The sequence below is a fragment of the Cyprinodon variegatus genome, unplaced genomic scaffold (assembly GCF_000732505.1).
Source record: "Cyprinodon variegatus isolate N-32 unplaced genomic scaffold, C_variegatus-1.0 Scaffold935, whole genome shotgun sequence".
In the NCBI taxonomy this organism is placed as follows: Eukaryota; Metazoa; Chordata; class Actinopteri; order Cyprinodontiformes; family Cyprinodontidae; genus Cyprinodon; species Cyprinodon variegatus.
In genome coordinates, this window is record NW_015151388.1 from 161,836 (window position 1) to 178,619 (window position 16,784).

The window sequence follows — 16,784 nt, forward strand, 5'->3', positions numbered from 1 at the left end:
CGTGTCCCTCCCTATTTGTACTTATTTTCCTTCCTTCCTTCCTTCCTTCCTTCCTTCCTTCCTTCCTTCCTTCCTTCCTTCCTTCCTTCCTTCCGACACTTCAATTGTTAAAGTACTTTTGAGATGTGTTCCTCGTCCTTCACACCAGAAGTAAATAAAGATAAGATTAATTTGTTGCATACTGGGAGTACTATGTTATGTGATGGTTCTTTGTTTGACAAATTTTATCCAAAATAAAAATGTCATTAGATTTAGAAATCCCACACCTGGGTGAACCAACTGGATTGGGTGGATTAATAAAAAAAAAAGTTTGTTACACCAATTAAAAAAAGTGTATCAAGGCATTTTAAATCCAATCATCATATAACAATATCTGTAATTCAGATATTGTTTTAAGCATTATGCATTATGAATATGATAATTATTCTTACAGGCTAAATACAGTTAATGTCTATTTAGATTTTATATTAAGGTTTATTACCACCCAAAAACCTTAGGAAGCAAACTCACCTTACATGAAAAAAGGATGTTAAATATCATTGAATGCAAATGCATTTTCTTTTTTTCTTTTTTTTCTTTCTCCAGTCATATAGAGTCCTCTTTTCTCCCAGTGACCTCCATTGAGCAGGACCTTCAGTCGAACCTGATTTCCTTTAACTATAGCCAGACAGAGGTCATTAAACTCCAGAACGCTACAACCTTTACGTAAGCAACTGTAGGATAATCCCTTACAATTCTTTGTGACCTGAAAAGTTTTCAAAGCAGTGAAGATGACCCTATATCTGCACTTGTCATCACATGCTTGAATATAATTTTACCACATCTTTGTCCTAGCAGAAAGCAGCAGTGCTCCTCAGGGATGGTGATCACCCTGAAATGTATAGGTGAGAAAACCAATTAAAACTGGATTGATTTAGTTCCTGACACCATGTGTTAACAACTTTAAGAGGAAAATGTTATACAATGTTAAACAATATACATTTTTTTAAATTTTTTTTTTATTTTACATTTAATTTAGGCTTTTAGTCGTGTTTTTGTACAGCTTTAGGATTTTATGAAAACCAGAATTGTGTGCACAAGTTTACATTTATTATGATTTTTTTGCTTATTCACAGAAGGTCAGACTTAAAAATACAGACTGAGATACATATCCACAACAAATAAATTAAATCTTCTGGATTTTTAAAGAAAGAATGAACAAAAATTTAGGAAATTATTTAAAATAAATGGAGAGGCACAGACTCAGTTTTAGATGTCAGAGTATTGGCAGCAATAGATGTTTTAATCTATCGTGATTTATTTTTAAGATTTTATAGTCTTGTTTAAAGGTTTAACGATAAAGTTTTTACCGTATTTTGGGTACGATTTGAAAACTTGAGAGTTACTCAGTGCAGTAGGGGCAGTGAGTTGAAGTTGTCCATTTACAAACTAAGAGAGTGGCGGCCTAGTGGTTAGGGCATAGGGCATAGGGCTTTAAATCCTGATCCCCCATACCCACAGACTGCCGCTTGGTCCCCCTGAGCAAGACCCTTAACACCACACTGCAAAAAAACTGGTGCATATGGCTCTATAGTCCTACACCCAGCCCAAGATCTAAAACTTTTATTCCTTTGTTTCTAGACCTGAGGCCTTGGTAATTTTCCATAATGTCTCCCTTTTACAACTCAAAGTCTTGCCAACTAGCCTTCAGTTTTTAACCTGTTAACTTGCCCTTCTTGGCCTTCGCAGTCATTTTAAAAATTAAACCGAAACTGGCCCACGCCTCTATAATGGGGAGTCATTAGGTTTATAGGTTTTCGAGTGTTCCCCCTCTGTTTAAGGTTGTTTTTTCTCTGTATGTGAATGGCTTCTTTTATACCCCTTTTCAAACTCCTAGTACATTTCCAACCAAACAAGACCCTTAGACCCTTAGCTGGTGGATTCTCAGGTTAAAACCCAGAAACCTAAGCTTAGCGGAGAGGTGTATGCAGTTCATTGCAGGGAAGAATGGTCTGATCTTTATATTGGAGAACCCAAACAACCTTTCCACCGATGTATGGCTCAACACAGGAGAGACCTCCTCCAGACAAGACTCTGCTGTCCAACTTCATCTTAAGGACAAAGAACACGCGTTTGAGGACCAGAATGTTAACATTTTAGAAAAAGAAGACAGGTGCTTTGAAGGGGTTGTGAAGAAAGCCATTTATGTTAAGAAAGAAAAAGCAACCTTAAACAGAGGGTGAGGACTCAGGTGTCAGCTCTCAAAAACCTGCAACGCAGCTTTAGAGTTGATTCCTTCCCACTATCACCCCAATCCTCATCACCATGCACGTGGTCAAAACATTGCGACTGCGAGCAAGGCCAATAACGACCCTAACAACTCCGTATTACAGAGGCCTGGGAAAGTTTTGGTTTAATTTGCAGGCCAACAATGACTTTAATGACTACTCATTGCAAGAGGTGGACCTGTTTTGGTTAAATGTGTATGTTTTCTAAGCCATAACAAGGCTTTAGTTGGGCTACTCTATAAAGCCTGGAGCTTCATGCTACTCCAGACATTTTGAGAAAGCTTCCTGGATGGGAACCGTAACGTTTTTAAACTTGGAAAGAAAGTCCAGTGGTTTGTTTGAACTTTTTTTGTAAAGTGTCATGAGGAAAGACTTTTTGTGTTGTATCTGAACTTTCTGACTTACAATAAGATTCTGTATCTGTTCTCAGCGTGTGGTTCTACGCCTAAGTACAACACGCGTATTGTTGGGGGTAATACCTCCAAACCAGGTCAGTTTCCCTGGCAGGTCAGCCTCCACTTCAGGAGTGAGCACCTATGTGGAGGCTCCATCATAGCATCAAGGTGGATCCTCACTGCAGCCCACTGTGTGTATGGGTAAGTCACAAAAATGTTAAACAAGAACATAAATAATTTTAAAAATCATATAGCTACTAAATTTGACATAAGACTAATTTTAGCATCCCAATAAGGGAAATTTTACCAGTTGTATAGGTAAAACCCCGCTTGTAGTAACTTAGTTTTATTGAGGATAAATAATTTGTAGAAAACTATGAATTAACCATGAATAAAAAATGTCAAATGTACAAAAAAAGTAGGGCAGTGTAATTTAGACATAGTCAATGGACTGTTGAATTGGAAAAGAGTTGCACAAGATTGTCTTTATAAAATATCTAGGGTATGTGCAATACATAGATGGAAGATGTAAAAAAAAATGTAAGGTATTTCTGTATCGTACATGATAATGCCAGTATCCATAGAGTTGAATTTGAATAACTGTAATCTAGAGGTTAGTTTGTGAGCGTCCATCTCACTGGCAGATATTTTGTTAGGCCAGTTCTTGAAGCTTTCTCTTCCCATTTTACAGGGGGAAAAAATCTAATAATAAAAAATCTATTAAAAAAATGTTTTACACAAGCCCTAGTAACATATCCAAGAAAACATTAACAATGGATAGCAAAACGTGGTAGCAGCAGTGCATACCTTGTACAAAAAGCACACCTGTCATGATTGGCTTAAGAGACTTAACCCAAATGCAGAACACCAGAGGAAGCTGAGTAAAAGTTTAACAGAGTTTATTGAGAAACACACAGAATAATAATGAACTGGTTCTGGTACAGATCGGGGACTGGAATCACTGATATCTGCAGAGATGGATAGTTTGATTAGCCAGGCAGTTAAGATTGCTTGTCGAGTGTGTTAATTCAGAATGTACCTTGAAGAGGTTCTGACAGGTCCTTTGAGAGGGGGGGAACCGGTTGGGTCCAGAGTAGGGCTGCAACTAACGATTATTTTAAAAATCGATGAATCGGACAAAAAATATTTTTTATATTAACCTCTTTATTCCAAAATAGACATTTTAGACAGAACAAACAAGCACACAAGTACAGGTTGCTCATTAACTGTACTGGTGCAATATGAAAAATAAATGTTTGTGTTAAAACTACGCAAACTTACATGAGAGAAATGTAGCTGTACATCCACAAAATATAGGATACTTTGTTTCATAAAGCGCAAAAAAAGACATTTTTGTTTTTAAAAGTCCCTAAGGGGTTCAAACAATAGGTCCCCCCATTTCAACAAATGAGTTCTTTTAGACTAGAAGAGTTCTGCCTTTTAAGACAGGAAAGTATAGCAGTTAAAGTTGCTACTTGAGAAAACACTGAACCATAGAGATAAAAATAGCCCTGTGATTCAAATTATAAATTGTATTTGGAATAAAAATGAGAGAACTAGGGGTGCTAAAAAACACATCCTCCAAAGACAGATATTTACATGGGAATGTGGCATATAATTAATTGACATATTACTGATCTTGCTGGATTTTATTCTGCTTTACTTCCATAAATTGCAGGATCTTTTTTACTTTATCTTTGCCAGAAGATTTAAACTTTAAAAGCCTTGCCCTCATAATTTGCAAGTTAATTTATTTATAAAGTAAATGTAAACGCTGCTTAAGCTAATTCAAATGAAATTAAAAGTAAAATAAGTAGCCAACCTTATCCCTGTCTGTAACCTACTAACACGGTAAGGAAAGCATCAGATGAGCTACCTGAGAAACTAACGTAACGTTTCCCCACTTTAAAACCAAACAAACATGGTGGTTCCGTGCCATGTTAATTTCTTTTGAAAAAAGTTGCATGTTATCACTTTTTTCGCTTTACAAAGCGCAGGCTATTTTAATTATTGTGATCAATTTGCGCCGTCAATCCCGGTGCATGCGCGCTTCATTTGCAGTCTGGACGCTGACTGCAGCGCTGAGAGGGACTCCTGCGAGAAAACGTGGTTGGGGTGGGAGAGGCGCCCCACGGCAGAGTAGGAACGATACATGCTTTCACGTAAGAGTCTCCAAAAGCCGCCAGTGATACCGAAAAAAGTCGCCAGATTTGTCGCTAGTCGCTTTTTTGAAAAATAGTCGCTGGAGGGGTCTGAAAAGTCGCTGAGTTGGCAACACTGCACCTATGGCGCTGGCTCGCTCTGCCTTATTTTTTTTTCCTTCCTCTTTCAGTCAAGAGGCAGTGATGACGGCGCGGCGGATGACGCATTAATCACGCGACACAACTAATCGATGATGAAATTCGTTGCCAACGCTTTTAAAAGTCGATTTTTATCGATTTTATCGATTCGTTGTTGCAGCCCTAGTCCAGAGACTGTAGATTCAGCAGGCAGCTCAGCAGCAGCAGCATCTAGCTTCTGACTTGTGAGTTTCTGACCATCACTGATATCTTGAAGAGGTTCTGACAGATCCTTTGAGAGGGGGGAACCGGTTGGGTCCAGAGACTGTAGATTCAGCAGGGAGCTCAGCAGCAGCAGCGTCTAGCTTCTGACTTGTGAGTTTCTGACCTTGACTTGGTTTCCTAGCTCTTCCTTGAGAGCTGTTGGAGGAATCCAGACTGATATCTTCAGGTTTGGCTCCCTTGGGCAGGCAGGCAGGTTTCCAGGCAAAGCTCATCCAGAGCTTCAGACTTCAGTCGGGTTTTCTCTGAGCAAAGAAGACAGAGGCAGGTTAGAATCTAGTTTCTCTCTAGAGCCAACTAAGATTCTCTAAAATTAACAGAAGCTCAGGTTCGCTAACCAAACTTGGTCAACACTGCGGCGTTGAAGGAAGGTCTGACTGCTGCTTATGTAGGAGGTCTCCTGATGGGCTGATGATCCTCAGGTGTGCTGAGGGCTCCAGCCCAGGAGACCCACAGCGCTCTCTGCTGGAGACAGGTGGCAGATCTCCAGATCCCAACAACACCTGCTAATTGCACTAATGAATCAGCGAATGCATGCATGTGTTAGCTGATACTGATATAAGAAAGAATGCTAATACTGGCCAAAAGAAGAAGCTGATGTATCGGTTGATCTCTAATTCCCTTCAACACTCCTTTATTTAACCACTTTGAACAATCCTCTCTAAGCTAGGCTTTCTGTTTTCTCTGCTTTTTTTCTTTTGTTTCTAGTCATCTATCCTAATACAACACCTTTATACAGCATAAATACATAGATATAAAGTAGAAAGTACCCTGTGAATCTTTGTGAATGCATGCCTAGAATTAGATTCTGAGAGGATCTTGACTAATCTGAACTGCTGTGGTTCTAAAGAACAAAAGAGGAAAAAAACACAAACCAAAAAGCCCTTGAAGAGCCATATCCTCAAATAAAACTAGTCCATAGTAACTTGACATTGTTTGCCAGGGAGCTAAGAGTACTGCAGCTCAATACCTAAACATGCCTAAATATATGAGATCTGGACCAGTCATGAGCTTGGTCAAAATATTGGGTAGTAAAGCCCAAATTACAGGTATGGGTATTTCAAAATCATACAAACTATTTTAGAAACTCAATTGCTGGACATCTATGCTCTGATTTTTTTTGTATGTGTGCATTGCATGGATTGTTACGACATCTGGTGGAAATGTCATGTCAATAGCACCTCTAGAAATATATTTACTGAGAAAAATTGTTGAGTGTTCAATGCGTATTTCACCCTGTGTATACATTATATTTATACTAAAGAAATAGTTTGTTCCATACATTTTAAATAATTCTCCTAAGAGAGAGGATGCTAGCTATTTTAAATGAAAGTTCTGTTGGACTTTATTAAAAGAAGTCATTCTTTGTGCTTGCAAAATATCACCTATTATGCAGGCTTGTAATATAAAGCATATAATTAAATACTGGCATGCATGTCTAATGTTGTTATTTTGTCAGGGCTTTTTTAATTTTTCTTCAAAATGCTTTTATCAATTGCTAATTGATTCAGTTTTCATTGTTTAATAACAGGTTTTAAACCAGCTGTGTTTTAAATCAAAGCAAAGATAACTGTGCCCATTCCTCCAGGTATTGTCTGAAGATGAAGCTAAACTTTTTTCAAGATTAGTCTCTTTTTCATTGCAAGGTGGCATTTGAAGCATTTGAACAAACATTAAATAATCAGATAAACAGGCAAGAGTTAACAAGCAAACAATACATAAAGGTTTATTAAAAATACAACTTGAAAAAAAAAGGAAAACAAATATTTAATGTCTTTTCTTGTTGTCTGGTGTCAGATTTGAGGACTCCTCGCTGTGGACGGTTCATGTGGGGCTGACAGAGCAGCTGATCCATGGGGCCCATTCTTTGACTGTAAAGAGAATTGTGTATCATGCTCAGTACCAACCCAAAGGACTGGACTATGACATTGCATTGATGAGACTAGAGGAGCCTCTTGTTTTTAACGGTAATACTGATGGTTGCACTAAGTGTTAACTTTGTTGCCTTACTTGCTCATAGTGAGCATGTATAAAGCAACAATGGAAATTACCCCCCCCCCCCCCCCCTTTTTTTTTTTTTATTAAATCTTTTCAGTAGCAAGAAACCTCTAGCTTAACCTAGCCCAGTGAAACAATTGACTGGGTGTTTGAGAGGACAGAGCATTATACAAAAATCAAATTCTGGCTTCGCAGCATAAATTTAATTCCTCTTCATGATGTTCTGAAACAGCTAATGTGTACAGCTTATATCATACTTGTTTGGATAACATATTACAGTGGGTACAGAAAGTATTCATCCATCCATCCATTATCTGCCACGCTTGTCCCGAGTGGGGTCGCAAGGGGTGCTGGTGCCTATCTCCAGCAGTCAATGGGCGAGAGGCGGGGTCCACCCTGGACAGGTCGCCAGTCCATGGCAGGGCAACACAGAGACAAACAGGACAAACAACCATTCACGCACACACTAACACCTAAGGACAACCTAGAGAAGCCAATTAACCTAACAGACATGTTTTGGACTGTGGGAGGAAGCCGGAGTACCCAGAGAGAACCCATGCATGCTCAGGGAGAACATGCAAACTCCATGCAGAAAGACCCTGGGCCGGGAATAGAACCCAGAACCTTCTTGCTGCAAGGCAGCAGTGCTACCCACTGTGCCACTAAGCAGCCCCCAGATAGTATTCAGACGACTTTAAATTTTTCACTTTTTGTTTCATTGCAGCCAGTTGCTAAAATCAATAAAGTTCATTTTATTTTCATTAATGTACACTCAGCACCTCGTCTTGACAGGGGCTGAGTGTAAACTTGTTTCATCATTCCCAAGAAGACTGTACTATCTCAAAAGGGTGCTTCTACTCAATACTGAGCAAAGGCTCTGAATACTTATGACCATTTGATATTTCAGATTTTCTTCTTTGAAAAAAATTGCTAAGATTTATAAAATTTAGTTTTTTTCTGTCAAGATGGGCTGCTTAGTATACATTAATGAGAAAGTAAATTAACTTTTTTGATTTTAGCAAATGGCTGCAATGAAACAAAGAGTGAAAAATTTAAAGGGGTATGAATAGTTTCCATACACACTGCATATCCTAGCACGTAACAAACAATAAATGGTCTGAGAAACTTGTGATTAGTCTTGATGAGCTTGACATAACTTTGCAAAAGGAACACTAAATGTTAAAACATTACCTTAAATCTAATACAGAGTGTCATCCTATCTGTGTCCTCCAACACCTAGAACTTTTGCTCACTATGTGCACATTTTACTGTCCGGTGATTGGAAAGGATTTAGATCGGTGTATTTAGATCAGAAAAGTGGAGATTCCTCATGAATCTGTGAAACTTAACACTGTATAACCTACAGTTCAACTCTGGTGACTCAAGCAGTTAAACATGTCAGTTCCAAATAGTGCCAGTACATAATGCTTTGCATGGCCCACTGGTGTAGTGGGCCATGGAAAGCATCACAAACCTCCGAGGCCATGATGTATCATCAGGGAACCTACGTGCCTGCAATTCAATTTCAATTGAGTTTATTTATATAGCGCAAATTCACAACACACGTCATCTCAAGGCCCTTTGTAGAGACAATTCAACCAGATCATACAGTCAAATTGGTTCAAAGTTTACTAAGGAAAACCAGCTGATTGCATCGACTCATTGAATCTCTGCCATCCCTTAAATTAAGCATGCTTGTAGCGACAGAGGAGAGGAAAACTCCCTTTTAACAGGGAGAAGCCTGCAGCAGATTTAGGCCAACTGGGGAAAGGCTGACTGGGGTTCCAGGAGATAGAAGCAGATATACAAAAATAAGCAGAGATACAAAAGCTTTTAGCTAGCTCCACAGGGAAGATGCAGCCAGGTGGAGGAGCTGTGAGCCAGCTCCCAGTTCAGAGAATTAAAGAGAGCACCTATAGTTAGTCACAGTAAGAGAAAGAGGACCACACCGAAAACATGTCAGGCTCCAACATCTATAAACAGGGATGTTGATGGCAGTGGCACAGCTGATATTTCAATTCAGGATGGTGTCACAGCCAAACAGGAACAAACCAGCTGAAGCTACTATGATGAGAAAATAAGAGTATAAAGTTAGAGGTTGTACTAAGACATACTGCAGAATGAGAACAGAGATAGAATGAAGCAGAATGATGAAATGTGGTCCCTGTGTTCCACAGTCCATGTTACTCTTACCGTACTTTGGATTGGTGGTTATCGAGGTCTTTCTACTACAATATAGTTTAATAGACACATCACTTCTATTAGAGCCATACTAGTGCATCTCTCTGAAGCACCCAGAATCACTGACATAATGGAAGTTGCAGAGGTACAGCAGCAAAATCCCTGTTACTACATGATGGATGACAAATTCTAAAAGCATGGAACTTAGCCTTCAAGTCTGGTGAGAAAGATGCACTGAGGACAGTGAGATCTGACTTGAACCGTGCCATCAGGTTAGTGGAGTCACAACCAGAAAATTCAGGTTCTTTTCCACGACGCCAGCTAAACCAGGAGCATGTGGCAAAGCATATGGGAAATTACAGACAACAACACACCCCCCTGACTTCCTAAATGGACTAAGCAACTTCTTTGGGAGATGTGAGGCACTAAACAGCATCCCAGCAGTGAAAGCTATTCCCCATCAGGGAGAGGAGGCACTCTGCCTTGACACAGCTGACATGTGGAAGATTTTGAGGAGATCAACCCGCGGAAGGCCCCAGGCCCCGATGACATACCTGGGCGGATTTTCAAAGAGTGTGCAGGTCAGATGGCTGTTGTCCTGACTAACATTTTCAACACCTTGCTGGACCAAGCCATAATGCTAGCATGCTTTATGTCTTACTTTTATAATTCCGGGCCAAAAGAAGCCTTAAGTCACCTAATTAAATGACTACCAGTCTGTTGCACTGACTCCCATCATGATGAAGGTCTTCAAAAGACTGGTAATAGAACACATCATATCCAGACTTTCCCCAACATTCGACCAATTCCAGGTTGCATACCAAACATACGTAACCACTCCAATGAGGATGCCATTTTCTCAGTGAGCATTCTCTTCACCTGAGCCTTTCACACCTACAGGGGAAGAACACCTTTGCGCGGATGCTGTTCCTGGTCTTCAGCTTTCAACACCATCATCCCACAGAAACTGAAAGGAAAACTGTAACATCTGGGCGTCAGCACACCCTTTTGAAACTGGCTGCTAGACTTCCTCACCATCCAGGTCAGACAGATCACCTCTGTTGTCATCACCCTAAGCACAGGCTCTCCTCAGGGCTGCGTCCTGAGCCCCCTGCTGTTAATTCTGATGACAAACATCTGCAACCCCAGGTTCAACACCAATCAGATAGTGAAATTTGCAAAAAACACAAAGATGGTTGCCTCATCAAAGACGACAGAGAGGAGGTGGAGCAGCTGGTGGGCTGGTGTAGAGACAACAGCCTAATCCTGAACGTGGGAAAGACAAAGGAGAACATTGCGACTTCAGGAAGAACCGGCCTAACCACACTCCACTGCTCATCAACAGCTCTGCTCTGTAGGTGGTCAGCAGTACCAAATTCCTGGGTGTGCACATCACAGACAACCTCCCCTGGTCTGTGTACACCACCTTACTGATCAAGAGGGCACAGAAGCGCTTGTACTTCCTGCGGAGGATGAGGAGAGCCCAACTGCCCCACACCGATCTTCACGACCTTTTACAGAAGCACCATAGAGAGCGTTCTGACCAGCTGTCACACTGTGGTATGGAGGCTCCAGCGCCTCAGACTGGAAGAACATGAGAAGTGTGGTGGCTTTGCAGAGTTAGCTGCAGGGCCAGCAGGTTCTGCAACAACTTTTTCCCCACTGCCTCACTGTTGAACTATAAACTTCACTCTGCATCACAGTTGCAACATTTGTTTTTGACTACCAACATGGCTCAAATATTATAATATTATAATAATATTATAATACTTTTAAATAGAACACAACTCAATGTTTCTAGTGCATTTAGCTTTCCATATTAATGCCCTTTTGCACCATTATTTTTAAACTGGTTCCATTTTTCTTCCACACTGTTTACATTCTGATCACTGCTGCAATTTATAATGGTAATGTCCATTTCACTGTTGTAAGCTGTATGCAACATAATTTTCTTTTGTATACACTGTGTATACAAAATTACAATAAAGTTAGTCTAACTCTAAGTAAATACCACAACTTGACTTGGTTAAAAAATATGCAGATTTGCACATACAGCTAATCTGACAGCTAGGAATGCAGTTTCAACAAATCAGATTTCATGACTGCTGGAGAATATTAGGAAGGTGGTAATATTCTTAAATAGCAGCCAAACAGCCAGCCAAGCCCTAAAATCCAAACAGGGGATGCTAATAAAATAATACATGATATCTGTCTATATGATCTGTCTGAGTTGATTTGGAATAGCAGCCTGCGGTCTACTCTGATCTGATGGAGAAGGATGTGTAGAATCGTCTAAAGGATATTTCTGCTTTGACTAATGGTGAAGAAAACCTGTCAGAGAATCTTATTAAGATTCTCAAATCTCTTAAGAATATCACAACCCTTATAAGCACAGAAACATCCCCATTAGTGTCAATGATCATTCCACTGCACAAGATGCTACTAAAATCTATGACACCATGAGTAGAGGACAGCACCAAATATGAAGTCAAATTTGAGAACTTCCTGTGCTTCATATCTGCACACAACAGCCTTGAATCCAAGACTTGTCTACTCTGAAGATGCCCCTGTTCAGAAAATCTGCAATGATATCACCAGGAAAATCATTGAAATTAAAGAGCAGGTATTGTTGTTTTTCATCTGAGACATGTTTATTACTATACTGGCCATGCTTGACCTCCCTCACCCCTCCCTTGTACGTCTCTAGACCAATGATTGCAGTTTGGCTCGTTTTCTGACGACACCACTTAGGTTTGACTTTTTTATTGCATGAGGTTATAAAGTGGGAAGCATGGTGAGCAAAAGTAAACTAGCTCTGAAGATCAAAAGAAAAACAACCAAACAAAAAAACAGGTATTACTCTTGACTTCAGAAAGAACAGAACAGGTGCAGCAGGCCATTGCATCAATAGGAGAGTTTTTGTTCACACTTTCTGGTCTCCCAGTGTCCTCACATCTACTGACCTCTACTGAAAAGATAATATGCACTGACTAATAATGCAAACCATGGATTCTCTTCACCAAACACTGTGTACAGCTTATCTATGGAAATCTCTCTCTCTTATGTTTACAAATTTTTTATCTAATTGTTTATATGTATATTGACAACACATGTATTATATTTAGAGATGTATCACATTATCTATATAACATTGATTTTGAGGAAATAACATTATTAATAACCCTCTATTATCTTACCATTTTTTCAATAAAAGTCAAGCTAAATTCAACACGTTTTTTATTGCTAAAATAGTTTTTTGTTAGAGTAGATCTTATAAAACAATACTGTAAAAAAATACAAAGCAAAAGACACTAACCATTTTTCTTAACTGTTCTCATACTTATGTTCTTGTTAAAGGTTCTTTCTTACTGCATGTTACACTAGACAGTTTTGCCTCCTTTTTTAAGGTTTTAAGTTTTAAGTTTTTTCATAAATAGTTGGCTCCATGGTATAATTCTGAGCTTGAACCTAAAGAAAAAACTAGTAAAAGGGAGAATAAATGAAACTCTAAAAAGGTCCAAATCAATGTTTTAATTTTAATACAAAAGAAGGCGTATTAAGATCTTATCTATTCTACTTTAAAAAAAAATCAGAATGTTAAAAGTGAATGACATGCGAAATTCTTCTCTACTAAGTTCAAGATGACATGAACAACTTAATTCACAGTCCTCCTGGGGATATAGCATTAAAACTGATATTACCAATATTTTTATTATACAACTGGCTTTTGACAAAAAACTTTGACACTTTCTTTTCGAGGTTTCTTCCTGTTAATTCTAATTTCTTGTGAATTTGCGCTATATGAATAAACTGAAGAATTTTCAGTAGCAGGGTCCATGTACATACAATTTGTTCTTAGTTTATACTTGTGCCTCTGTGCATTGCTTTTGGATCAGTGTAGCTGCTATGTCACACTGACTCAATCCATAGAACGAGAGACAGGACAACATCTGGAAACTTTAAATGTGCTCCTCCTTACCCTGAAACACACTGCAATGCCTCAAATTCAATAACAAGGAGACATTTGCTGTGAATTGGCGCAGTATATAAAGATTAAATTTAAATGAAATAATATGCTGGTGTGTATTTAACCCTAACACAAAAGCACAACATACATTATTTTAGATCTAAACCTTTTTTTCTATAGGCCTTGTGGAACCCATTTGCTTGCCTAACTATGGAGAGGAATTTACTGAGGGCACAATGTGCTGGATCTCTGGCTGGGGAGCCACAGAGGAAGATGGTGAGTCAGTGTTAATAATATTACATCTGCAATTACAAAACAAACCAGAAATTAAAAGCCCTCAAAAATCAGTTATGGAGCCATCCTTATACAATCCTGCATTAAAATTGTAAGACAAATTATGTATAAAGATTTGCATTTTATTCTTTAACTGGTGCTCCTAGGAGAGTCCAGTATTGTTCTACGCGCAGCCAGGATACCGCTTATCTCTACCAAGACCTGCAACCAGCCAGAAGTTTACAAGGGCCTTATCTCATCTTGGATGATTTGTGCAGGGTACTTGGAAGGAAGAATTGACTCCTGTCAGGTAATGTTTGCTTCCATTTATAGCAAGGACAACACTAGTCTCACACAAGGCTCACAACCAATATGTTTACTTTTCTTATGTACTTTATATTTAGCACTATTTGGTTATTTCTTTTGAAGCTACTTACAAGTGTTGTCATGTGTGTGAAGAATGCTGTAGTGCATTTTTTCCCCCTTAGATGACTGCAATCAAAATTATGCCCGCTGGTTTGCTGCTAAACCAGCTGGCTGTTTTTTTCTTCTTAATAAAAAACAGCTTAATGATATAAAAAAAAACTTCAAGGATTTTGCGTTATTGGTTTGTTTGAAACACTTCAATTTGAGTTAACTAATAATTTCCATCAGCATCCAATAGCAAAAAGTAGCAAGCAAAGGCAGATATCTAAACATTAAATTTAACATTTTCCAACTACTTGTAGAACACTTTAAGGACTGTATTAATCTGATGTGTGGCTAAGAAGGGAAATTAGATGGAACAGATTACAGACTGGTTCTGCAAGATACATCATCATGTTACAAACAGAATGAAGTAGTATACTTCCAAAGACCACAGTATTTGCCATCCTAAATGCAGTGATTAAAGACCACCAGGAACAGCAAGTCACTTTGACAGAGGGAGTCTGTTGTTTTCTGGATTTTGTACTTTTTTTGAAAAAATTATATTTATGCAATATTTGTTATCCATATATTCTGGTTTAGTTTACCGTATTTCAAACATGACTGGAAAATAAAAGAGTAAAAAAAACAGAAGAATATATTAATGTATATTAAATCCTATCCCAAATGCTAAGAATGTAACACTGTTGTTCGCCAGCCTCTTTTTCCAATGATTTTGGCTCTTTCAAATTGAATCACAAGTTTTGTTAACCCTAACCCTAACCCTCCTTTGTACAGTATATGCCCCACTACCACATATTGTTTTTAGGACCATCAAAGGTTCCACATCCATTATCATGGTCAAACCCCTGTGTCCTGAGATGGCCTGTCTGCCTAAAGTCTAGAAGGAAATTATGCAAAAGATGAAGTTAAAAAGATTATTTATATGTCATGCATTTATATGTCATATGTCCTCATCATCTCCCTAAAGTCATACACCACTGACAAGAGAGCTCAATAAGAGGGATTACATTGATCCGAGATACTCACTTGATTTTGTCTAAACTATCAAACTGATTTTGACCTGTCAGCTCTAAATTCGTTCAATTCGTTCAGTTCCACATGAGAACCTTCAAACTGCATAAACACGCCTGCTCAGTCTGCTCCTCCAATGCATAGGAGCACACTTAAATAACATCTTTCTTTACACCAAATCAATTAACCCTGCTTCACGCTGACTACGTTCCATGTCCGTTCTGTCCATTACAAAGTGTGCTGTGCAGCAATTCCCTGTAGATACATATACTATCTGTCACCTCTTATTTTGAAATGAAATGCCTTATTCTTCCATGTCTTCCTGTCTGGCTCATTTGGTTTTCAGAAAATGACACTGTCATTCATCACAAATTCTCTTTAAGCTTTTGTTAAAAATTGCAATTAGACTGAGAAGTACACTCATGTTTTAGCAACATATTCTTTCTATGAGACAACAGCAATTTTTATTAGTATTAATGAGAATTATAGTGGAAGAAACAAGTAAGTCTTGTTTAGTGTTTTCATTTGTGCATTTCTACAGGGAGACAGTGGGGGTCCTCTTGCATGTGAAGACGCTACTGTGTGGAAGCTTGTTGGAGCAACTAGCTGGGGGATTGGCTGTGCAGAGAGGAACAAACCAGGAGTTTACACTCGTATTACGAAGTCACTCAGTTGGATCCGCATGCAGATGGAGGTGGGTACACAAGAAAATAAATTAGGTTTCAAGTCTAGCACCAGAGACAAATGAGGTCTCTGCTACTAATCACAGAAAATTAAGTCCATGCAGATTCTAGGTCGACCAGTGGTGATTTCTCATTGAATACTAGGGAGGCTGAGCCTCCCCAGTAAATATTGTAAAATATTTGGTCACAAAAACAATGTGCATTGTTAAACTTCATAAATGCAGGCATTAAACTGCATTAAACGTGCACTAAAATGTGCTTGATTTCATGAGTATCTTGCGATGTTGTGATCTCCCCACCACACAGCAGCAGCAATACACTGCCTATGTGAAATCCTGGTTAAGGCCTGCTTCCGTTTATAAAGGCCACCAGCGAGAAAAGTAGTGCCATGTTTGTATACCAATAATGGATAGCAATCACTTCCAGTGATGCCAAACATCCTTTTGTGTCTATGATGCAGGGGCAGGCTGGGGGCAGGTTTTGAAGCTGGCTGCTTGATTTTGATTGGCAGACAATGCAAAAAAGATTTGAGTGACAGTGATCAGACAGAGGGGAGGTTTTCCTCATGAGACTCGATGAGAGAGAAAAGAGTGGTAATTTAGTCCGAACAGTTGTGTTGAACTCCTGCCTTTTGGAGTTTATCATTTCAGCACTTCATAACATCTATTTTCAAACATTGTAGTAATGTTTTATGTGTTTTAACATTTGTTTGTTCAATAGAGTAGATTTGGATTTAATTAACACCATTGAGCCTCTCCTGTATTGGAGACCAGCATAGACACTTAAATTAACTGCATCAACCAAAACAACAACATGCTTATATTGAAGGCAACTAGACATTTGCTTAAGTTTATTTTGAAAAAAGATATAGTTTGTCAAATCTGTAGGCTAACATATGGTCACAAAACAGTGGTAAAATTGTGATAGACATTTGTCGTATTTATTTACCGTATTTTCACGACCATAAGGCGCACCGTACTAAAAGGCGCAGTCTCAGTTTTGTGCGCCATTTCTGTATT

The 16,784-nt window shown here is 38.8% G+C and overlaps 1 protein-coding gene across 1 annotated transcript in view; it reads left to right on the plus strand.

Annotated features, from left to right (window-relative positions):
* The window catches only part of tmprss3 (transmembrane protease, serine 3), a 37,626-nt gene that overhangs the window by 12,923 nt on the left and 7,919 nt on the right, over positions 1-16,784 (plus strand). The window contains exons 6-12 of the mRNA XM_015398444.1: positions 498-705; positions 838-884; positions 2,698-2,863; positions 7,021-7,190; positions 13,550-13,645; positions 13,810-13,952; positions 15,624-15,776. Coding sequence (XP_015253930.1) covers positions 498-705; positions 838-884; positions 2,698-2,863; positions 7,021-7,190; positions 13,550-13,645; positions 13,810-13,952; positions 15,624-15,776 — 983 coding nt within the window. The remainder of the gene's footprint in view (positions 1-497; positions 706-837; positions 885-2,697; positions 2,864-7,020; positions 7,191-13,549; positions 13,646-13,809; positions 13,953-15,623; positions 15,777-16,784) is intronic.